The 24,751-nt window shown below is 38.2% G+C and overlaps 1 protein-coding gene across 1 annotated transcript; it reads left to right on the top strand.

Moving 5' to 3' along the window:
* Window positions 1-11,415: 11,415 nt before the first annotated feature.
* On the top strand, window positions 11,416-24,661 carry LOC145772258 (uncharacterized). Its single transcript, XM_082584118.1, has 11 exons — window positions 11,416-11,508; window positions 12,206-12,453; window positions 16,332-16,470; window positions 16,911-16,997; window positions 17,539-17,723; window positions 18,526-18,704; window positions 18,967-19,065; window positions 19,764-19,871; window positions 20,176-20,339; window positions 20,630-20,743; window positions 20,962-24,661. The coding sequence occupies exons 1-11, from the start codon at window positions 11,468-11,470 to the stop codon at window positions 21,857-21,859; spliced, it is 2,262 nt and encodes a 753-aa protein (XP_082440244.1). The 5' UTR covers window positions 11,416-11,467; the 3' UTR covers window positions 21,860-24,661.
* The last annotated feature ends 90 nt before the right edge of the window (window positions 24,662-24,751 follow it).

Below are 24,751 nucleotides of genomic sequence, written 5' to 3'. Positions count from 1 at the left end.
AAAGCTATTAGCTTGAATCAGCCCTTGGGTCATTGATTTGTTGTTTGCACTCAGTCTCGTGTCTCTCTGAAACTTGAAAAGATCTTAATCATCGGATAACTTTCAAGTGTACAAAACTGATGGCATTGACTAGGCGATTTACTCGTGCCCATAGCTCAATGCCCAAAAATTGGTAAACACTATTTCTTCGACGAAGATAAACCGTCTGCTTACAGTGTGTTGTCAACAGTTTCGATTACATAATACATATAGATATTTACTGATCCATTTTTCAATAAGATACTCCAAGTTAGAGTAAGAGATCTTTATTTGCAGAAAAAGCTGACGAACAATGCTCGTAAACACCAGATTGATCTTGATCAATGATGTTTTGAATCGGAAATTAAAATCACATGCTGGAGTAATGTTACATTTGTCATAGATACCAAATGAAGATTCCTTTGAATTGAAATCTACAGTATTATATCACTTGTTTTCATTCGTACTATACGTAGGCTACACTGAAAGATAACAATCATCTCTATGTGTGAGTGTGCGGCACAGAACGAGCAAAGTATACTCACAAATCCGTCAAGTGGTCAAGATATTTGACCTTTCTATCAATCTTAATTCGCTGACCAAATTTGCGTTGGCAAGTTCGTAATTTTCAGTCACTATGTTCGTGATTCGTTAGCTGTCCTTTAATTCTCATTCTGTTAATAATTTACCTTTTTGCGAAATACGATCAGCTCGTTAGGTCATGAGCGGCCTATTCTTGGTGACAATGCACTTTGAACTCCAATATCAGGACATCAAACTAGCATTGGAAGAACAGTTTGCTTAGAGGATGTCTTTGAATGTGCAAAGACACCGCATTCACAACACTGGTGTTCACCTGTTTTGACATCGTCTCTAGTCACAGCCCAGTCAGCAAATCAGTCCTTTTTACATTTAAATCATATTTTTAAACGATGAATCAACATAAAAAGTTTTCATTTGCTGAATGGGATCATGATTTTCAGGTTCTTCTGAGAGCAAGCGGTTGCTTATCATAGTGGGACTTTTGGAAGTGCTGTTTCAAAAATGTAACCTTAGATTTCTTGCCATGGTAAAGTTCAACCATGCTATCATCGCCAGGCTGAGTACTCACCAGCACAGCGAACATGTTGTGTTTCGTGGAGCATAGCCAGTTGTCGCTTACCCTGGTTTGATGATAACTTAGGCACACTTATAAGATATTTGTAATATTACAACCCAAAATATTTTTTACAGTTTTGCAGACTCCTTTGTTTTTCAATTATGATAAGTGGGTTATATTATGTTTATTGGTTCAAGCGAATAAAGGGATAGGGGCATTTATTTCTTGTTCAAGTGTAGTTGTCTTGTTTGTTTGCTGCAAATGTTAATTTATGTTTTTTTGTTTTTTTTCAATAAAATATTATATTTTAATATATGTCTCACCGAACGAGAGGACTTGCATCTAGAGTTTCAAGGGTTTCAGAAATTCCAGGGTTTCAGTTTCTTAACCATTCGTGTAGATTCTGAATATTTTTTGAAATTGATTGACACAGCACCACGTTGGACGATTTTTTTTGCGTTGATTGACCAAGCACCAATCAAGAACAACGATCTGAAGTCTGGATGTTGCATCTCAACACAATAATAAGAATCCCATCATGCTTCTTCAAGGTCGCGTTGTTTTAATACAAACAAACAACAAACTTTTTTTTAATTTCTTCTCGATGCGTAAGAAAATAACTTTTGGTAAGCTTTTGTGAAATCAGAAAAGAAGGTGTGTTGCCACATAGGTTTGTCCAACCACAATATGCAGTTGCGCCCTTTTTGTAAAAAAGCTGTGTGTGCTTCAAGTTGGTTTCAAAATGGCCGCTAGGTGGAGAACGAGAGTTGTCCATGTGAGGAAGTTTGAGAAGGGTCTTCAGTCGAGGGATGGCATTTGTATTCGTCACGAATTGTTTTCTTGTTGTCGCAGCAAATCTGACTATTAATGCAGCGTTTTTATTTGCATGCAAAGACAAATTGTTCTACTCAACCTCTTCTGTCACGCAATTGTACGAAATGCAGTGTTTTGGAAGCCCAACGTACAAAGTTTTGCAACGGCTCTGACGTTGAAAAGATATAAGAATGAGACTTTTGCTGACTGGGCTGGGCACTGCGCAGTCTTTCCACTATGCCTGTGTCATTTTCCCTTTTCTTTTCAAATCTAATCTACATTTCTACATTTTGTAGCTTAAAGTGCTATTATTATAACAAAATCGATTCTAAGTCAATAAATAATGTTATGTTGAGAGATTTGGTTATTTGTGCAAATTCTAGATCGTATTTTCTCACAACCAAAGAAAATGAAAGCAATATATAAAGTTGGAAAAAATCACCATCATTGCATTGGATGAGTGCGTGATTTTGAATAAGTCTAAGAATTCGATAGCTGGAGATAAAAGTAATAAAATTACAGATAAAATTGAAACATGAAGTTATGTAACTTCCTACAGAAATTCAGTCAAAGCCAAAAATGGACGTTGCTCGGTTTTCTAGGAGCACGTTTTCAAGTTACTCGTACAGCAACTGCTAGACTTTCCTACTTCCGGTTTGAGTTGAAGTCTACGCAATGGGCTGTCACCAACACGTAACTGCTACCGAGATACCATCCGCTTCTGTTCCATTTCCTATTCCGCTTCCTGATAAAAAAAATCAAACTTTCCTTACAATTTTTGACGTGATAGTTAGTGATGCAAGAGATTGCTTACTTTCGATTTCTGGGTTTACAGTTATCACGTTTTCACGTAATGTTGGTCATTGCCTTGTTTCGGGGCTGTTCAAATTTGTCTAAAGTACCGGTAAGTAAAATTTTGGTTCAAGTTGTGTCATTGACCTTGTCATTTTGCTTTGTCATTAGTCCTATGATTCGAGCAATTGTAGCAATTTATTGTCATGTACCAAACGTAGCATATTAAAGCTTTTCATTACTTTGTTCACATCAACTAGGGATGGCACTGTCCCTAACATCCACCTGCAAACATTGCTTTTTAGTTTTAAGTTCGTTCTCCCCAGAAACGAGTAACTTGAAACCGGCCCCATTCTCCATCGCCATCTGCGGCAAATATACTAAATTAAGTCTCTCCCCACTCTGACAAGATTATGTGAGCTCATTTAAGCCTCTGAGTCTTTCAGCGATGTATCACAGCCTTATTATCTGCAAGTCACGCCACTCTAGTGGGTTGCAATTGTTTCATCTATCCGCTGCCTACGAGTGTTGCTGACGTAACATTAACTTGCAAACTTCATTCATATTTCCGTCGCATGATTTTTATTTTTGCGGCGTCTTGGCTACACAATTAAATAAGCAAGTCCATCATATCGGAGTGTGATGGACGTAATTTTTACGTTTGTATGCATGACTTGAACGTTAATTTCAAATTTTTGTCTTAGTTGCTTGTTTTCTGTTTAGGTCTTGCTGTTTTGTCCATTGTGATAGCTGTTGGGTAGGCTAGTGTTGGTTTTTACGTTTTAAAGCAAACAAAACTACATTCTAGTTTTTCGTCGCTCTAAAGCAGGGGTCACCAAACTACGGCCCGCGGGCCGGAACCGGCCCGCGAACTGATTTCATCTGGCCCGCCACGTGCTGCGGAAATAACAGCTGCACTACAACTGTTAGGTAAAAATGTTACCAAACTTTTTGTAAAGGACTGGCGTTGCTGTTTATCATTAGGTCACCACAAATGGGTACAGCCTAGGCCAAATTTGGAAAAATGTAATGTCTTTTCAAGAGCACGATGCCCTGTAGTGTACCACAGCAGGGGATAACTTTTCCAGCAACCTTTCGATTTTCATTACAACTTTGCTATTCCACCGCTGACTTTGTTATTTATTGTGCTCTATTCAAGTCAATGGAGATTCTAAGTAGTTGTATATCTTTTTGCAATTTGCACCCGGCCCGCAGCTGTTAATTTCGCAGCAATCCGGCACCTCAGAGAAAAAAGTTTGGTGACCCCTGCTCTAAAGTATTAATTGTCAAAAATTCTCAGAGTAGTAATGAATATTTGCTCGTCGGCTGCGTAGCCGAGTGGTGAGAACGTCTGCGCTATGTTCGAAAGGACGTGGGTTCGACACCGCTCCAGAGCAAGCGTCTGTGTCTCGGCAAAGACACTTAATGGCAAGCCAAAATAAGGGGAGCAGCTGACTCGAAGACGTATATATGTCACTTCGCTGCTTCCTGTCGTCTGTTGTATTGCATCTGTGATCGCAGTGTACTGTATGTTATCGCAATGGGCGCAAATAAAAACGTGATTATTTTTATTATTATTCTGGCACAGTTTCAAGACCAGCCTGCAACAAACTGGTCTCTGGTCACCACGCTTTCTCTAATACGATTGATTCATTCACAGTCGTAGTAGTTTGGTTGCTCTTTTTCAGCCACAGAACGGTTTGTCTCGAAGCTTCACTTGCCATGATTTTATTTGTCTTCCTCCTACCTTGCGAAGGAACAAACCGCTGACTATGTCACCTTTGCATGACCCGCTTATTGCTCATTGAAGTTAAAAATACATGAATTATAATATTTTCCTCATCTGGCTTAGCTCAAACAAAAAGCTTTCTCTTGCTCTACAAGTCTCACGGTTTCAACGATCCAGAACGTTTCAATCTATTAACGATTTTGTAGATTGTGCCGTTGTAGTTTTTTTCTTTTTTTTGCGTCAATAAAATACAATGCCCATGCGATGGACGTCAATCCACACAACAAATTATTTCCCTTGTGTTTCCAAAACTGCCATTTAACGTAATAGACATGTGACGTCAAAGGGCATTTTGTTTATCTTGTTTTATTCTATATGATTTGTTAACACCGGTCTGTCGACGTTCGTTCAACGAAAAAATGCCGGTTTTGCTAACTGAACATGTTGGTTTAAAACCATTTTTGCATCGCTTCAGTGTTGACAAAGAAAAGCGAAATATCGATGGTTTCTGACAATCTTATGTTTGAGAAGCAGATTTTTTTCTATGCTGGTTTTCATCGGGTGATGTTGAATCAACGTTATCAAATTGTCTTTTTCATGTCATGCATTAATCCAGAGAATTCATCTACATGTGTTTCAATCATCCGTACTTACCTTCACATAAAAACGATTCTTTTGGATTGACTACTTACTTGTATAGAAGCAGTGATCTACCTAGCGTCAGCGGAAGGCCGAGAACTCACTAAGGAACGCCAACCATTGCGAGTTTAATTCAACAAGCGCAACAAGCATCAGGGCATTTTCTCGGTTTTACACAGCGGCGTATTTGATAAATAAAGAGAAAAGCGTTCTAATGTTTCATTCGAAAAAGTTTGTTTTACGTTAAAAAAATCGAAAAGGTACATCTGTAAACAAAATGGCATTCAAATTGCCAATAATTTGCTCTCTTAACCTGATATATATCGTCAGCGAAGTAGCAGAGAGTAACAAGCATGCCCTATTTTATGGTGATACCCGACGTTTCTGATCTGAAGATAATTGTCACCGCTACATCTTCACTGACCATGAGTTGTTTTATCCATTTTAAAACTTGCAGTGAATGTATGTTAATTTTTTTTCTATCTAGATTCAATAAAAATTAACACGTTTCATTTTGCAGTGGTAATTTCCAGTTTTCAGGTAAAGTTCTGTTTGAAGTGATTTGAATATTCTCCCATGCATTCAACCGTCGAGTTGTAATTAGTTGATCGTTCAATCCTTTTCCAGGACAATGCTAAGGAAGGATAGCAGGGCCAATAATAATGAATTTCCTATTTCTGATATGCCAAATCAAACATTAATGCATTAATTATCGCCACCCATTCATTGATCACGCGATTTAAATTTAACGATATCCAACTACTCAACAGCAAAATCCGTCGTTTTTACATTGATTCAACTTCTGCAGACGTGATTTGACGGATTTTGCTGTCTAAGTAAATGACTTTGAATGACAGGATAACCTTTTGTTTAATCTTTATGAATGGTCAATGTGTTAGTTCTTTTTGTGTTCTTGTAGAGCCACATCCTCTGTTTTATCACCTGACCATATTGTTGTTAAAGACTCGCTGTATAACACCTACAGAAGATATTTTTGTTAATATCTTGTCCATTCAACTTTGTAAATTTGGTGATTGTCCTTTGATGGAATTGGTTGTTGCCCATGCGCATTGCGCACACTATATTGTTTTGTGGTGAGCCCACAGTCGAGATAAGTGTAGTCGATGTTTGTTTTACTTTCGCAGTAAAAAAAATTAGCTTGTTTTTGAGTTTTCTCATGGCTAGTTGGTAATAGGTTTTGTTGCATTTTATCTACTAACCCAGGTTGCAAACGTGGCCGTGTTTATCGAAGCGATGTTAAAAGGACAATCTTTCTTAGATGAGAAGTGTGTGATTGACTCAAAGTGTCCAAAAATAATTCTATCTATACGTATAGAGAGATAGACGCACACGACCAATTTCAATTTTTGACAATTTCTAACTATTTAATTTCATGTCAGTTAACGTAGATTTGTTATCTCTTGCTTTGCGTTGTCTCCAAGGCTCTCACAAGTAATTCCACGTTAGTTATTGTTAAAACACGATCTGTTCCTCGTTTTATGATTCAGAATTTTTTTTTGTGGAAGGGAACAGTGTTTGTAAAAATCGATGAGACGTGTTTTGTGGCAGATTGCGGCAATGGGGTGTTATTTGAGTTATGAAGACAATTTTTTTCCAGTCAGCAAATCAGTTTTTTGCACTGATTTAGCTTCTGCAGATGTAAAAAGTGCTTATATCATTAGTTTAATTGTCAGATAGTCGAATAAACAGTGAAAACTATTTGAAGCCGTATTAGTCTTGGCTGCAATGAATCTTTGAAACCTGCTTATACATTAGAATTTATGTTTTCGTCGATATTGCACATAATGCACATTGCACAAGTCTGCTTTTGATAGCAGAGCATAGCTTCAAGATAATTAATTCATAGAATATTGGTAACGTTTTTATGACAGCTAAGGGCAATGTATCGAAGTTATCTGAATCAGCTGCTAGCGCTTAGCAATATAATTGCAATGGAAAGAGAAAAAGTTTGGTTACAAAACAAAATAATTATCATTTTTCAACCTAGTTGGTTGAAATTAGTAGTGTCATTTTATTTGGTCGTTTTTTTATGACGTAAGACTAACTGATTTTTTATACCAAAGACAGGCAAGACACAACAATACCACAGGGTTGAGCATTACAACAGTATATTTTTTACATATTTACAAAAAGTTTAACAGTCAAACGTTTTCGGCTTAACTTAAGCCCTCATCAGGAATCTGCAAATATTTATAAAATACAATAAATTTCAACTTCTTGAAAGTAACTACCGTAACTAACTAATAAACAACAACTAAACTAACTAAACAACTTATAGTAAGTTGAAAGTAAGTTGTTTAGTTAGTTAGTTACGGTAGTTACTTTCAAGAAGTTGAAATTTATTGTATTTTATAAATATTTGCAGATTCCTGATGAGGGCTTAAGTTAAGCCGAAAACGTTTGACTGTTAAAATTTTTGTAAATATGTAAAAAATATACTGTTGTAATGCTCAACCCTGTGGTATTGTTGTGTCTTGCCTGTCTTTGGTATAAAAAATAAAATTCTCTCCCGAAACTATATTAACTGATTTTTACCTGGGTGATCGGCATCTCCAGTGGTAGTTGAGAATTAGTGGCCTCTAACATGAATTAGTGGTGCGATATTGATGAGGCAAGCTTTTTGGCCGAAACGCTGGTGCAGGCGCGGATTTATGGGGGAGGGGGCCCGGGCCCCCCCCGAAATTTTGTGAAAAATTGTATGTTTTCGCATCATTCAAATGGTTTGATATGCTTCTAAACAGCTGATATTAGTCCCTCGGCATCACAATTGATGAAAATGGTTGTTTTAATGTCTATTTTCTGGCATATCGTACATGTCGTAGTATCATTGTTCATATCTGTTTAGCTTTTTCTTTCTTTTTAATTGATTTTCAAATTTTCTGGCCCCCCCCCCCGAAAAAAACTCTTAGATTCGCGCCTGCGCCGGTGTGTATTGCAGGCAATTTCTGCAACATTCTGCTGCCGAGAAACGTTTTTTGCGAGTGAGTCTATTTGAAAGTGCGAGCTAACGTAAAAGTTTTTCAACAGCCGGAGTTCAGCAAGAATTGACTCAATATCCATTGGTGTATTTCTAATCTCATGTCAATTGAATTCTTAACAGTTCACCCCAATAGTGCCACAAACATGATTTTTTTTTAAGTTGCATCTTTAACCTATAGGAATGTTAATCATTGTTTTTCACAGCAACTACATTGAGAATGCAACTTTCATCATCATCAGCATAAAGGAATTAGCAATATCTGTGGCGTGTTTCTAATTGGATGTTGTATTGAGGATTTCCTCGGCACCCGCAAAATCGAGATTAACCTTTAATCCCCGTCCGCTCTCTTTGTGTTGCTTTCCGCTATTTACTTTTTTCTTTCCGTGGTCTAATTAGGCGGCTTCCCATCAAGAATGCGGCACCTGTTACATCCTTTCAACGTCTTACATTGTTAAATGAAGGAATAGCAAACAACGAGATGTGTACAGATACAGAATGGTCGCAGGAAATTGAATGTTTTTTTGGTAAAAAAAGATCTGCTCCAATTAGAAGAGGCACTAGTTTACTTGTTTCTTTTTTGCTCTTGTTTACCGGAACTAAGAGAAGGCTTGGATGCAGCCGTTTTTTATTATCACATCCATGATTATAGTCAAGACCGTCTTTGTTATAACACCTCAGAGACACATGGGTGCCATGACAAAAATGTGTTTGCTTTTGATCAGTTGCAGTTAATTTTACTTCGGACAGTACCACATGTACAAAAGCAAAACGATCGAGCTTGGACAGTGTCACGAAAAATGGAGAAACGGATCGATGCTGCCGAGCTCAGAACATACAGGCGAATGTTAAAAATTTCATCGAAACAAAAGATCACAAACGATGAAGTATTATCCAAATTCAATCAAGCAAAATTCGCTAACAAATAGTCAAAAGAAGAAAATTGAAGTATTTCGAACACACAATAAGGCAAAACTCGTTACAAAGATCGTTCATAGAAGGGAAGTTAAAAGGTTAAAGAAACAAAGGCAGACCAAGAATGATATGGACATTGGACAACAGCATCACTAAATGGACAAAATTAAGTTCTGAAAGTGCAGTACGAACAGCTCTTGATCGAGAACAATGGCGCATTGTATCCAACCCTCAATACGAGGAAGGAACTTAATGATGATGATGATGATTTTCTGCAAAAGTCTATGATGAAAATTTCTTCTGTTATTTGCAGGATCGTTTATGCCAGAAAATGTTGTTGGACTGTTGAGAAAAGTTTTTATTGCTGGCAACTTTAGTGCATTTCTTTTAGTTGTGAAGTTACTTTTAAAGAAGGTCAGAACAATAAGCTAGGTTTTGCTCAGAGAGAGTGGTTTGCTTTGACTGGTTTTAATCAGAATTTACACTGTGTAGGCCAAAAGCTTTAAAGTCGAATCTGATTTGAACTTCAGTTTAGAAATATTTCTCTGAATACTTTCATTTTTTTTTACTTTTAATTCTTTCACCTTTCAGATAAAATTTTTAAATCCGATCTAAAGTAAATGGTTTCGGCCGTCTTAAAACGTTGTAGGTTGCTGCTTGTGTTAAAATAAATTTATACAATTTTAACATTTTATATATCATATACCCAAAAGCAGACGTTTTCGGTATTGCAAAGCGTTATGCTGTCTTCCTACGGTAGACATATTTTGTGTTCACAGAAAAATGTACTTCCCACGGCAAACAAAGATATGAAACAAATAAAAAATGACCTACAAGGGGCCGAAATTTTTGAAGCCAAGCAAGTCGATAAAAATCCGAGTGTCAATAGTCCCTGAGTAAAATTGAACAAGGGAAGATTGCACCCATGCCAAGTTCATGCTGTGTTTAATCATCTATTTCGACTATAGAAATTGCATTTTCAGTTCACACTTGCAATTTAAAAGTTGGCTTTTATGGGGGATGAGTTTTCCTCGATTGATAATGATAGACATTTTGATCCAATCAGTTTATCAGATCTTTTATTCTGCTCTGCACATGACACATCTGTAGCACAATTAATATTTTATGCAAAATATACCCGGCCGCGTAATTACTAGGTTAGGAGAAATATTGCCTTACAGAACATGTCACCACTCTATCGTCTTGTCGCGTTACTTCGATGCAAAACTGTTGCATTTTGTTGGATTGGTTCATGAGCAAAATCGACGTTTGAAGTAAAATCTTTCCTGTTTTGCAAGCTCTAACGTTTTATCCTGTTGTCATGTAAAATTGCATTGATGCTGTGAGTCATTACAAAGCATGATATGCCCCGATAGTCAGAGAGAAATGCTCTTTCTGGACGTTTTTTGAATAGAAAAGAGAAGAAAAATACGGTGAAAGTTTGTTTGGCACATGGCAGTGGACTTTGAGCGATATCGGTCGTTTACTCATTTCTCTTGAGTTCGGTAGACTAAGCCTCGTGTTTTCAAGCCCTTCTATTGTTTTAGTAAAAGCAAAAAAACACACGCGAGTATCCCACTTCCTGTTACTGTGTCGAGTTGCAGAACGCTTATTAGTCTCTCTAGCTTGCAATACCATGATGCAGCTAACCGTCTGTACTTAGATGGGAAAAAAATACAGTTTTGTATCGTTTCACCGACGTTGAAATGGTGTAAGCATGCTAACTTGTTGGGTAATCATTGCTTAGCCCTCCCGGAAGCTAAAAGCTAAGACCCAGTTTATTGTAGTTCAACACATGACTTGTGAATCACTGTTTTGTTGAAGTTCGTGCATCGAGCGAAAAAGTGAAAGCAAGTACCCCAGACAAGAAAGTTTATTGAACAGTCTGATGACATTAGCCCAGGCTTGAGATAGGTTATGAGCTGGAGTGCGAGAGAACATATGCTAACGGGTACAGTCACTCAGTGCAGCAGTATATTAATGAGGCAGCTAACACGGAAAGTACTTTGGGTGTGAAGCAGTGTTTTTGTTCCAGTTTGTCGAAAATAAACTTTTCTGGTCATTTTTATATCACGATGCAGAATGTTCAATTTCTTTAACAGTTGAACACCGAAATTGTTTATAATGCTAAGCTTATGATGATGCCAGTTATTGCGTTTTTTCAATGACAATGTAAGGTCCAAAACCAACCATCTGTAAAACAGCTTATTGGAGACCTTACCATCGCAAACTGCTTATTTTGCTAATAAAACTAATATGCAGATAGTTTGGCAACTACCGAAATTCTTGTGAGTTATAACTTTCTTTTTAATCTTTGCAGACAACAACCGCTTGTTTTGTCAGAAAATATTACAAGAGTCACCGTGAAGGACTTAAGAGCAATTGTAATATTGATCCCGAATCGTGCATTGAGGAGAAGGAACCACTACGCACAACAGATCCGACATCAAACGAACATCCGGACATGCGCATCATCCTGGAGCCGCAGACGAACACAGTTGCGAAGTAAGAGTTTTGCTTTGGTGCTTGCTGATTTAACTTTTCTGAAGCTGAAACTAATCATGTTTCATGTCAATTTAATGTTTAAACAAGACTTCGATTTAAGTTGTAAGCGAACCGTATTATGTTTTATTGCTCAAGTCGCGGTAATAGCCAGGAGATGATCACCACTATCTCAGGCATAACTTTAGAAAAGAGGGTTGCTTACTCTTTCCTGGCCATCAATGTTGATGTTTTAAAGTTGTTACTTGCGGCTGAAATATTGTTGCGCGTTGTTAGTTCATTTGAACATGTTAAGTCAAATTAAAAACGCAGTTGAAATTGAACCATACCAGTTGAGGTGTAATTTGCGAATCCTTTGCTTGTTTATTTGCACGAGCCAGACAGCGTTGGGCAATCAGTTTAATTCTGTTGATTAAATTGGTTTGTTGGATGTTAACAGTGATGCTCTTACCCCTTTTGCGATAATGACAGATCAGGAGGAGTGTTTAATCACGTGATCTAATAAAAGTGGAGAAAAATGCTATATTTTGTGATTTAGAAAAAATTCCGTGACTGCTCCCCAAGCTAAAGCTTTCTCCCACGTTTCACCTTTTTACCTTTCGTGCAAGCCTGCAAGGTTATTTTTGGTGCCCCTAAAAATATTGTATAGGTCCGCAACCTGTCAGCCATGTGATAAGTTACAATTATTTGATCTTACCAGGGAGGAGGAGTTGGATAAAAAGAATCGTTACTCCCCTGGGTGTCACGCTCCCTTATCGGACCCAACTCCATGTGTAACATTTTCGGAAGTTCAAGTAGAGAAACCCGAAGTTGAATCCCAGAAGAGTGTGATGAACGAGCAGCCAAGCAAGGAGCAAGCTGACAATTCAAATTTCCTTGCAGCAGCTGCAGCATTTCAAGCTTCCACTGTTCCAGCATTGAAACGCCTTCCGTACACACCAGACCCAGGTTAGTGGCAATGCAGTAGGATCTGACTCTCTTCACTGGCTTAATCGTTCAAGGATTTGATTTAGTGTAAATATCCCATCGTATTACGATGAACTGTATGGTGCAGGTAAGTGTATCCTGCGCGCACAACCCAGTCAGCAAATCAGTCGTCAGTTTTTCGTCAATCAGTTTTTTTATATTGATTCAACGTTGAATTAATTTTTACATTCAGTTTTTAACTTTTCAATTTTTACATTTTTCATCAATTTTTACAAACGTTCAATCAATGTAAAAAACGACTGATTTGCTGTCTGGGAATGTGCCTTGAAAGAGGATTAGTTCAAGAGTGAAAAAATACATTGTTTCTAGCGTGACATCTTTTCACTGCACAATTGCACATGAAAGTGCCAACTAAAGGTGATACACAGTGCCTTTGAAACAGGAAAGGTTTATTTGCTTGTTACAGAAATTATTAAATTTGCTGCAGTCTTGAAGAACGTATATCTGAGCAGCTGATTCACTTGTTGTACATTAAAAAAAACCCACCAAGGATGTTGTTTGCAAGAGAATCAACTCAACGATGTTCCCCCTTGTGACCAGGATAGACTTGATTGCGCGGTTGTGCAATTCTCCCATCGCTGATAGCAGATGTCCCTCGTTTCCTGATCTGAATAGAAGTCACGTGATCAAGACACTCGTTCGAGCTATTACATTCGCTGTTTCACGTTGAACAAATGTTGTGAGATATCAACCTAACTTCAAAGAACTCTTCGGTTTATCAAGCATTATTGTTCTCCCTGCATATATATTGCTTGTTACATGCAGTGAAGATCTTTACAGCTAACATGATTTTGCGAGATTCTAGTCTTGCTTGCAGAGAAACTGCGTGAAAGTGAAAATTTGCTGGATTTTCTTACGATTTTGCGTTCAGCGTATCAAGTCACTGGAAAAAAACTTTCAGGATGCACTTTATGGAAGATGCACAGCTGGTGTGAAGTGTAGTACATCAGTCGATTTCTGAAGCATTTTTGCTCGTATCACACAGTTCAGATGGTAAGAAAGTTTGCAGCCAGAGAGAGGTATATAATCAGTTTCGAGATTTTACACAGTTAAGCAAAACTGCTGTTTTTATCAGCGGAGATATCAAGGACATGTCTTCAACGGTGCAGACTGTCTTGTTTGTGTCACTGTCTTAGTTTTCACGCATCTACAAAGCATCCGAAAAATTCGCAAACATTTTAGACATGATTTTGATATAGCTTTAAAAATTGCAATTCTTCTACTTGGTCAAGAAAAATTGAGTATTTCACATCAATTCCACTTCAATCGACGTTAAAGCAACGTAAGGCGGTCGGCATCTGCTCCTGGTTCCTTGAGTGGCTCTAATTTAATTCGTAGCTCTTCATTGTCGTTAGCGTTCGGAGAATTGAACCATCCTGCATCATACTGATGTAATAAACGATAATTATGTTTCGCGTGTTACAACATTTCATTTTTATCATTCAATATTATTTACCATGAAATGGCGCGCACTGTTTTGCAGCATTTTGTTTTTAAACTGCAAAGCCATTCTCAACCTTGAATTACGAAGACAGCGTATCGTATGAAATTGGCTTAGCCTGGTGATTTAATTTGGAAAATGTCCAATTGTACAATGAAAAGAAAGTAGAAAATAGTCTTAAAAACGTTTATTTTAACGCAGTGTGTAGTTTTTTTTTTATTTTTATTTTTTTTATTTCAAACTAAATCCCTACTGCACGTGGCCTGCACTTTAGAAACGAAAAAAAGGTGCTTATTGATTTACAAGCATCTAGCATCGTTTTCTCGATATAAAATTTTTTCCTTGAGAATCAAAACAGCAATTTGTTACGATGATGAGAAATTCACAGTGACGTCACACTGATTAGTGGGTTAGTTTCAAGGTCTTCAATCTTTCCATTTTGAAGCCATCTATTTGTTGATTCCTCTTTATTTCTACTAACTCAATTGCGGTTATGTGTGTGGTTAAATTATTGCTTTCAAATTCACCATCAAGACTTGAGCAATCAGGTGTGACATGGTCTTACCCATTCAGAAAACACTGCTTCTCTTTAGCAAATAAACTACATTTTGTCGATTTTACGTTCTCTAGTGTAGATTCAACGTTAATACGATAAAAGCCGACAAGGTAGAATGTAGCCTGTTATGGTAACCTTTAATGCCATTAATTAAATTCTATAATTGTACGTTTTGTTAAACGCGCAATTACTTCAGTATGGTGTGCTGCATAGATGTTTCACCAGCTCAGCCAACTTCGCATTATTTACGTTGAAAAAGCAGAATTTTTTCAGTAATTAGATGAAAAATAATACGAAAAAACTCTCTAGCCTGAGCTTGATTCCACCGCACTCAAGCCCGAGTTGAGTCAGTTTGTGACGTCAGAGCTTCCTGACTCCTGCCACCGTATGTCTAAAGTGCAGACCAGTAGTTAGTGTTTGATTTACCCAAGGCTATTGTTGTTGTTGTGTAGACTGGATGCAGCTGCCTCGCGCGGCCTTAGATTACTCAGTTTTTTAGCCGTAGTAGCCTGCCTATACGTCAGTGAAGCAGAATTTGAAAGCTCCACCAAGCGCATCTGTTTTAAACCTGAACTACTTCTCTTTTTTCGATTACAAAAAAAACAACGTTTAGGCCTTCTGAGAATGATATGTTTTAGCGCTAAGGATATGTAATGCCACCAGTAATCATGGTAATGTTCTGATTAATTATTGTATCACTTCTAGGTTTTTCAAGTGTTTAGAGATTCTCCCAGCGGAAATGTGTTCGCTTTGACTGTAATTACCTTGGTGCCACGATGATGAATTGTTATTATTTCATAATTAACTTTTTCGCACCCGTGTAGGTTTTTTCTCCAAAACTTAGTCTTGATTCAGGTGGAAGAGCATCGCTGCTACACAAAAACATCAAAGATGTTTGTTGTATTTGTGGCAAAACTGCTTTTTTTAACAGTCCAGATTTGAAGCCGATCTTTGTTTTACGTCAGTTTTTCGACTTTAGACGTTAAAGTTTTGTTAAAGTTTAAGAGCATGATGGCAACGTTGGAAGTCAGTGTCAACGAAACAGACTGAGGGTTTCAGCCAGGAAGCGGAAATTGCTCATTTTTTTTCCTTTATTTTTGCATTACAGTAACTAAATTTAATGGGTATATAAATCGACTTAAATATATGATTTGTAGATTTGATGAAAAATGTCATGGATTCAGTAACATGTCTTCTCTTCGACGGAAAGTGCTGTAAATAAAAAGAAAGACAAAAATATTTTAAAACCTCAAGTTTACGCAAAAAAAAACAGTTTAATGTTTAGTATGGAAGAAATTTGTAGGTTATTTGTAGCATTCAAGGTTAAAGTAACAGAGAAAAGCGCAAGCCAGTACCAGAGGTCGTGAGGTTTCAGAAAGCACAGGCGCTTGGTTTCCAACCATTTGAACCTAGTTCCACATCCGGTCAAGTTGGGTGTTCAAAAACAACGCTCACCTTTGCCCAGGTGTTGCTGAATTTGGAAGGTGCCGTTTCCAATAGAAAGGCAGCGAAGGAAAGGGAAACTGACTACGGTGGGCTACTGTGGTTGAGGGTGGCCACTTTTACATTTTTTGCTGAAAATACAGAATCAGTTGTATTTTAAATAGGAAATTGCTTCTATGTGAGAGTTTTGTGCGTGATCACTATACTGTCTTGCTTTGTAGGCAACCACACTTCTTGCCGTCTGTTTAAGAAAACTTCCCCTTTAAAAACGCTGTTTTACTTTTTACACCTCTATTTTATGGAAAGTTTAGCGAACTCTATTTTTAGTCAGCAAAGAGAAATGTGATTGAATATATTAGATTGTTTCATGAGCTGTTATTTGTACATGTTTTAATTTAGATTATACGATATGTGAAGTGCACGATAGTCTTGTTGAATCTAACGAACCTACAGTCGATGAGTGCGAAGACAAAGTCACCCCTCTCGTCAACGCAAAACCTAAAAGTAAACGAATGAAGCCAAGAGGACTGCTGGAGAGGTAAGCTATGTTTATTTTCAAACCCCGATTCTTATTCATTCTTTCTGCATAGCGCCAATGTGGACATGATAGCTATAAATCTATACTCTTGACACCTGTTTCTGCCCAAGCCCAGGTATACAAGCAACATGGCCCTTTCAACTTGTGTTGGTTGTGGACAATTGGTTCTTATTTTCATAATTGGTGATTACAAATATCATAATGCATGTTTTAATAGCAAAATGGTGAGTGCATCTGATCCATGCTGGTTTGAAGCAGAGCACTTAAGAATTGTTAGAAAATGAATGTGAAAATATGCTTTTGTGTCAATTTCCACACTTTATGTGATCTTTTAGCAGAAAGTTAAAGCATAAAGGTGGTAAAAGCAGTAAGTAAGTTAAATGTTGATTGTTGAAAGTGAATATGACTGTGATATCAATGCGTTGTTTATATCTTGTCAGGCGTGGATCCAATGTTGCTTTGACCATCACCCTTCGTGCGGGCGAGAAAAGCAACGTTCCTGCCACTATAACTTCTGCGAAGTCACCGTAAGTTGCAACCACTCAATAACAATTAACTCATTACCTCTGTGGTATCACACGGGCATAGGCCATTTGAGCCCCGATGTTTATTGTTCGCTTGAATCTGTGTTTGTAGCGACTGGTTGGTTAGGTCATAGCCTTACGTCATCAAAGGCCAAAACGCCCTGTTACGCATTCACGTCGATAGCTTGTACGTGTTGCGCTGCAGTGTGAAAAGTCATTGTGCATGCGCATTGACCTGTTCTAACACTCGTAGTTCATCGTCATCATATTCATACATTACTTAGACATCATACTTAGACTTCTAAATATTTAAAAAAAAAAGTTTTTTTTTAACAATAAACGTCACTCAAAGTCAAGCTGCGTGACTACTGATAACTAAAACGCATGAGAGTTTCGGCTTGGGACAGGCTTGGTACGCGAAGAAGAAGAAAAAGATAATTTTACAATATTGTTGTATTTTATCGAGTCTCACTATGCCGAGGTCAGTTTTTTCGCATGACATGAACTGAAAATACTGAAATTGTATTTGATTCGATGATTTTAGGAGACCTCTCGCCTACCTGCAAAGGGCTTCATCGCCGTTGTCTCCCACCGAACTGCACGTGAAATCATGCGATGCCAGCTGCTTGCAAAGAGAATTTTGGGAGATACCAATGAACCATCCCTCTGAGAACCACTTCAACGTAGCCGGGCACGGCACCAAGAACAGATACAGGACAATTTTGCCAAGTATGTGTCTTTGCTAGCCTACGTATTCTAGAGTTTAGTTTCTTCAGCGGTGCATGAACTTGATCGTTTAAATTGTGTTTGTTTGTTTACGTCTTGTTCAGTGCGTGGTTATGTCCAGATTGTACTACAGACAATTTTGTTTTTTTAAAGACATGCTTGATCTTTTCTGTTTTATTACAAATTTGACGAACAATTTAAGATTTATGCGATGTATAACTCTTATGCATTAAAAATAGCAACTCGGGTCAGGCTGTTCACGATTTAAAAAGTAAATCTCTGGTACGGTAGTTCATATAAGGTTAGATGTGCAGACGTGTTGTCTGTGTCGATAACTGAATCAATAAACAAACGGCTTCGCTGGCCATGAAATGCTACAATGCAGCATCGAAGATGTAGCTCTTAGATTGTGTGATCGTGCAATCCACTTTACTAAAAGCTCCCCCGTCAGCAGCACCTAGCGGATTGAATGCGTTTAGAAACATTCCGCTTAAATTCAAACCTAGGACATTGAGCTGTCAACCGTGGTAGCAGTTTGACAAAATCATGCGTTTTCAGACCCCTGCAGGAATGCGTAAGTGTCAGAATTAAGGGCCGATGAAAGATCTCAACATTAAAATATGATTTTGTACTCTTGCATGACAAACCACTGTTGTGGTAAATATGACCCACAGATCTTTTTAATTTGTTTCTCTGTCCTGTGATCTAACTGAAAACGACTGATCAAAATCATGTTTGCTTTATGACATGACATCTTACAATCTCCCAATCTTCGAATACATAATTAACTTCGCATCTTACTCAGATGAACACAGCCGTGTGAAGCTCCCGAAAACTTCCGAAGATGAACCATTATCCACCTACATCAACGCTAACTACATCCGGGATTGCACGGATCTTCCTTCTTCGACCTCTTCATCAACAGATGAAGAGTTGACTAGTCCTTCAGTTAATCGCAAAAACGCGGCTTTTATTGCAACTCAGGTAAAATGCCGCGATTTTTGATTAATTTTACGTTGCTTTAACGTGTTGTGATATAGCCGAACATGTTTCGCTGATTGTTGGGCTTTGCAGAGGACGCCTGCACAAAACAAATTAACCTGTTATGACTGGTTTGAACTGGTAGGTTTGTAATGTCATGCGCGTAACTCATTGGCTCACATCATATAAGTCTTTCAATATACACGAAACCTATTCCACTTGTCCTACGCCAACGCAGTTTCAATCGTGCTTTTATGCTTTGCAGGGACCAATGGCTAACACTGTGGTAGACTTTTGGAGAATGGTGTGGGAAGAAAACGCGGCTAGTGTGATAATGATCACCAAGCTTAAAGAACGTAAAGAAGTGAGTCAGTGATGTGTGGTCGACTGGTCGATGCATGTACTTTTGTTTTGACCTTCTGGTAAAGTCTGTCCTTTCTACATTGAATTCAAAATGGTTGCTGTAATCTCTTCCCAGATAGCAAATCAGCTTTTTTTTACATTTATTCAACGTCTGCAAAAAAATCAATGTAAAAACGACTTATTTGCTGTCTGGGTTGGAATTAGTTGTAGAAGCTGCGAGGTCAACGCTCATGGAGTTGCGACAGTTTGAAATTAACTTTGCATCGAACAAATAGACGCTACTTAGATCCATTCAGACGTCGAATCAATGCATAACGCCCTGGTTTTGCCGGCTGTCAACGTTCATGTTTCTACAAATATTGCACAAAGATTAATGCAGATCTTATACATCAAGCGCGTACCTTTTTTACTGCTGTATAGCGTTACTACTGTACCACCTTTCCCCTTTATACTTCTGTATTTTTACTGCAAAAAGACGACGCCACATAAGTGAGTAGTCTAAATTCAAGCATTCGTAATGTGCTCGACCATTCCATCTACACGACTACATAGAAACGTATTTTGTTGTACAGTGTATAGTTAAACCTTAAAATGTTTTCTATGATCAGTCTTAATCTTAATAGTTAAAACAATAGCTACAATAGCCATTGTATGTTAATTTGATTAGGTTTTCATTCAGTTTCGCTTGATCTTTTATAGAAATGCACGCAATATCTTCCCATTGAAGTCGAAGATACGGCAACATATCATGACGTGAAAATCAAAGTGGTAGCCTTGAGAAAATATGACCATTTTGCGGTCAGATCGGTGAGTCTAGTCATGTAGCCATTTTACATTTCGTGCTTGCATCAGTAGGGGCTCTTCACTATTCCGCAGTTACCTACTTGTTAAACCCATCGTAAAATTTGCCTGAAAAATTTTCAACGTGAAATTTTAGTACCAATAGTTCAGTACCAGCTACTCTGCCGGAATAATCCTACTCATCCAGAGCAAATCAGTTCGTTTTTACGTTGATTCAGCAGACATTGAAGTGAAATAAACTTCCTTTTGAGGCATCCATTAAGTACATGTTGTGTTTTACATTATTTGAAACATGTTTTTGATTCCATAGCTCGAAATGAGCCGAGAAAACCAAACCAGAACTATAAGACATTACTGGTACACCACTTGGATGGACCATGAGACACCAGAAAAGACCAGAGGCTTGCTTGAGTTGGTTCAAGAAGTTTCGATATGGAAAAAGCCGTCACATGGGCCCATGGTGGTCCATTGCAGGTAATATCGCTACATCGAGCTTTTTTGTATTGGCACCGTCGATTTATGAATGGCATGTTTACTTGTGTGGTTTGTTTGTTGTATCCAATCCAGTCTTACTCCCGGTGATTGAAGATTTAGATTACCTGGACGGGAAGGCAAGGAAGCCAATCTTGTGTACCTTCAAACATACCTTAAGTGTCTTACCAGCGACGCAGCTGCACGCTCTCGAGCGATATCGAGCCTGCGCCGTTCGAGCTTTGTACTGTGGCTTTAACCGCTTATCTAACAAGTACCATGTTTTGAAACAGCGCTGGCATTGGACGCACCGGTTGCTACATCGCCGTCACCGTTGGCTGCCAGCAACTCATAAAGACTGGCCGTACTGACATTTTGAGGCTTGTATCGCAAATGAGACTCGACAGGTCAGTGATGTTGGCTGTACTTCACGTTTGACTCAGTTGATCGTCGTTAAATGGACTTTTTTTCACGCCACTTATGTTTGGTAAACGACTTGTGTTTCTTTTATATTAAAGCCCGGAAGTTTCACACTAAATAATGAAAAATTAAACTTAAATTTTGGTTTAGATTGTTTCGGCTGGACGTCGATTTTTGATTTAACGTTGTTTTTGCTTTCTTTCAGGGGTGGAATGGTCCAGACCTGGGAGCAGTATCAGTTCATCCATCAAGCCTTGAGCAGATACGGCCGCATCTTGGCAGGGGAGAATGTGACCACTCCTTCGACGACGGGATCCATCCGTAGTCCCCGTGATGTGAACGGTAGGCATCCTACATCTAAGGAAGCTTTAACCATTGAAGTCCCACGTTCCCAAACTCCGAAGAATAGACGATCCTTATCAGAAGCCAATCTTCCATCACCGAAAGAACCGAAAATAAACTTAAAGCAGCCAACACCACAACAACTTGTACACAACAACAACACATCCAAGTTGCAATCTTCGGAAAAGAATCGCTCTTCCAAGCAACGAAAGAAGAAGATGCGGTTGCCAACGTCGGAACGTCTTTCTCCCTCGCCTGTACAACAGAGTAAATCCGAGAATCCTTCTGAACCTCCAGAGTCAGCATCTTCTCCTGCCCTTCAATCTCCTTTTGGACGGTTGTGTTTACAAAATAAAGACATGAACGTCGCCGCTTCATCTCCGACATCGAACGGCCATTTCGAATTGCCGGGAAACGGAGCTTGCCTGAATGGCAAAACGCAAGAAAATCACTCAAAGTTAGAAGCGGGAGCGAACTCAAAAAAAGCGTTTAATTTCAGTTTTTCGTTTTCCAATCCATCTTCACCTGAAACTTTATCCGTTGATACTAAAACAGTCTTAAAAAACGATTCCGAAAATTGCCACTTTGCAAGTGAAATACCTGACAACAAAAGCAACGTTCAGTTGGCCGATAGAGAAACACATTCTATACCAACAAAGGGTCACATCACCCCTAAAACCGGGGGTACTGCAAAGTCCACTACTCCAGAAACCGCTGCGAATCTCTCTCACTTTGTTTTCCCATTGCCTGATCGGACATGACATTAATTTTCTTTTTTTCTTTTTATGTTTTCACTGTGTGCAAGTAGCTATGATCAACCGTGATTTCAAGATGTTTTATCTGTTAATTTCAAATGTCGTAGTTTTTACATTTGTCAAACGCCGACCGACGCAAAGAAGACGTAGTTTTGCCGACAAAGAAATTAGGCAACTGTTAAGTTTTCAATGATGTTTTCCCAGCCATAAGGAGTTATGTTTGTCTACAGCTTCCGCTTTGAACGAATTTAAATACGTCCTCAAACTGTTAATCGACGATGGATGTGATCCAAATATTTTCGAACTACCACTGTATTTTTTATCGTTTAATACCCAACTAGCTAACTGGTTCTTTTTAAATCAGTGTTAAAAGGACCAATTTTGTCAGCGGGGTTTTGTTTGTTAATGACGTCCTACTGATGGCCATGCAGCAAAATCCGTCATTTTTACATTGATTCAACGTCTTTTCAATGTAAAAATGACGGATTTTGCTGTCTTGGTAAGGATTGCTTCAGTTGACGATGCGTATCACAGTTTTACATTTACAATGCTTGGTAATGTTTATTGTATGCAAATCAAATCAAAGTTTGAGCTTTGGATATAATTTCACACTTTGTGTTGAGTCTTGTGGAGGCAGGGTGCCCGAAACGTGTTAGTTGCAAAATAAATGAAATCATTTTTCCTTGCCAGTTAGGGACACTACAACCACGCTGGGAAAACGAATAAATGATTTTTTCTCGATCTAAACTTTTACTTCCCTTAGAATTACACTGCCACGCTCATTCTAACGTCTTTTAGGATTGGATGCACCAACAGTGCATGTTTATTGTTTACCTGTTGAGCAAATCGGGCGATTAAATAGCTTATTGGGCGAACAATGTTCTTGTGTGCGCCAATGGTAATCCTCTGGATAGAATCACCGATTACTGATCAATCGATAAACCTCACCCAAATTGATTCGCGATTAACTAATCCGATGATAAGCTTAATCGTTGGTGAAAAGATTTGCTTAAAATCAGTTTCACTGACTAAGCAATGACGACTTAGCAGCTTAATCCGCATACTAAGTTTTTTCTTTATCCATCGACTGTAATCTGCTGATTAGGGATCGACGATTAACTTAGCCTGCTGCTTAACAGGTCTTTGCTGATGCATCCAACCATGTATGATGCAAAATTTCAACTAACATATGCAGACGTTGAAACAAAGTACAAACGGTGGATCTGGGTTACTTGCAGCGCTTGAATCAAACCTTGGTGACGATGCAAAAATGCAATCCTTGATCAGGAGAGAAAATTATGTTGATGTAATCTCTCGTACATGTTTGTAGGCGGATGTCGTGTTGTGATTACAAGCGTACTGTTTTTATTTTTCGATTAAACGTCGCTAGACGTTAAAACGTTGTCGATATGAGTCTCTTCGTGCTTATTTTGCATTTCCTACTTTAAACTCTTTGCATTTGTGCTGTCCGTTTAAATTTTTAGTTGGTCTTGCTATCATGTCTCGGGGGGTCTAGCTTGTGATCATCAATTTTTTAATTATTTTTTCCTTTATTTGATTTTTTTTTGTATTTTATTTATAAAACTAATTTTAGAATAAAAAGGCTGCGCATTGGCCTCTTGACATTGCCAAAAACAAAATTCATGGACATTACACGCCGCTGTAACAAAGCACTGAAACCGCATTCATTCTTCTGGTTAGTTTCCAGCCCGGTTATAAAATTTTAGTCCTTAAATGTGACGTCGGTTTCATATTGCAAGCGTTGCAAGCAAACATTCCATATCACGGTGTGATGATAAATGAACCTGGTGGTGAAGACTGTTAACAGAAAATGTTCTCGATCTAAACTCTATGGACACATGAAAATGTTCTCAATCTAAATTTTATGGACACATCAACGTATGAAACGGAGGTAGTGGCGTGTTCCAGGGGGTATGTTCAAGTCCAATATAACTAAAAGCGTCACGTTGAATCTATGAGTCTCTTCCAAGGTGCAGCATTTCGAATATGTGAATACCTAGACAGAAAATCAATGTAAAGAACGACTGATTTGCTGTCTAGAAACCACTGGTCCAAGCGGCTGGGTAAATCGTAGAGCTGTCAAATAGCAATTCACCACGGTTAGCAAATGTTTGCAAATTCAAGGAACTACGATTGATTTTTCATTTTCTTTCTGATGGACGACAAAGCAACTTTGTTGCAGTCGATGTGATTTGTTTCGTTGTTAATTAAACGTAAAATAACGGTATCTTTTGATCGGAAAGCCGTGTTCTTCATAATCAATTTTACTGTGATATCACTATTGTGCTGATTGGATTCAACGGTTGGTTATCCCATATTAATGAGCTTCCTCAAGCTTTATCTTCAATCACTGAGTCGTATCAGTGTTTTACAGCACTGTTCGAGAAAGCAGAGGATCGTGGTTCGATCCCACCAGTTGAAGTTTTTTTTTTAATCTACGTATTGTCGTGCTTGAGACATCAGAGTCTGTCGCACTGCCCGATTCTTAGGAATTCAATTGTTCGTCATTTTATCTTGTAGCGTCCTTGCAATGTTCACTTGTCAAATGTTAGATTACGTGTTTTTTATCAACATTGCAATACTTACGCTACATTTGCGTAGCATTCCATTCACTTATCGCTACAGTTGGTGGGTTAGTCTTTCCTGCTTCCAATTTCTTATTATTTTGTTTTTCCTGTTGTTATTTGAAGTAAACCAAAGCAAATTCCAGTGCATTGCATTTGTTTTATCTGTTTATGTCGTCATTCAATTCCATTATGATTATCAAATATAAAACCGTGTCATGAACTCCGATAGCTTGATTGAAAAGTGAAATGACGAAAGATATCGGTTCAAATGCCAGCCGCAACTTTGTGTATAGGTGAAGTACGTCCAGGG

The sequence above is a fragment of the Aplidium turbinatum genome, chromosome 6 (genome assembly GCF_918807975.1).
Source record: "Aplidium turbinatum chromosome 6, kaAplTurb1.1, whole genome shotgun sequence".
In the NCBI taxonomy this organism is placed as follows: domain Eukaryota; kingdom Metazoa; phylum Chordata; class Ascidiacea; order Aplousobranchia; family Polyclinidae; genus Aplidium; species Aplidium turbinatum.
Note: the sequence above shows the minus strand (reverse complement) of the source record. Positions and strands in the feature narration are given on the sequence as shown.

Excerpts from the sequence above, each read along its gene's own strand:
- LOC145772258 (XM_082584118.1), top strand. The coding sequence starts at position 11,468 with ATGCGCATCATCCTGGAGCCGCAGACGAACACAGTTGCGAA. Across the intron at positions 16,998-17,538 it reads ATAACTTCTGCGAAGTCACC|GAGACCTCTCGCCTACCTGC; the intron begins GTAAGTTGCAAC and ends CGATGATTTTAG. Across the intron at positions 20,340-20,629 it reads CCCATGGTGGTCCATTGCAG|CGCTGGCATTGGACGCACCG; the intron begins GTAATATCGCTA and ends GTTTTGAAACAG.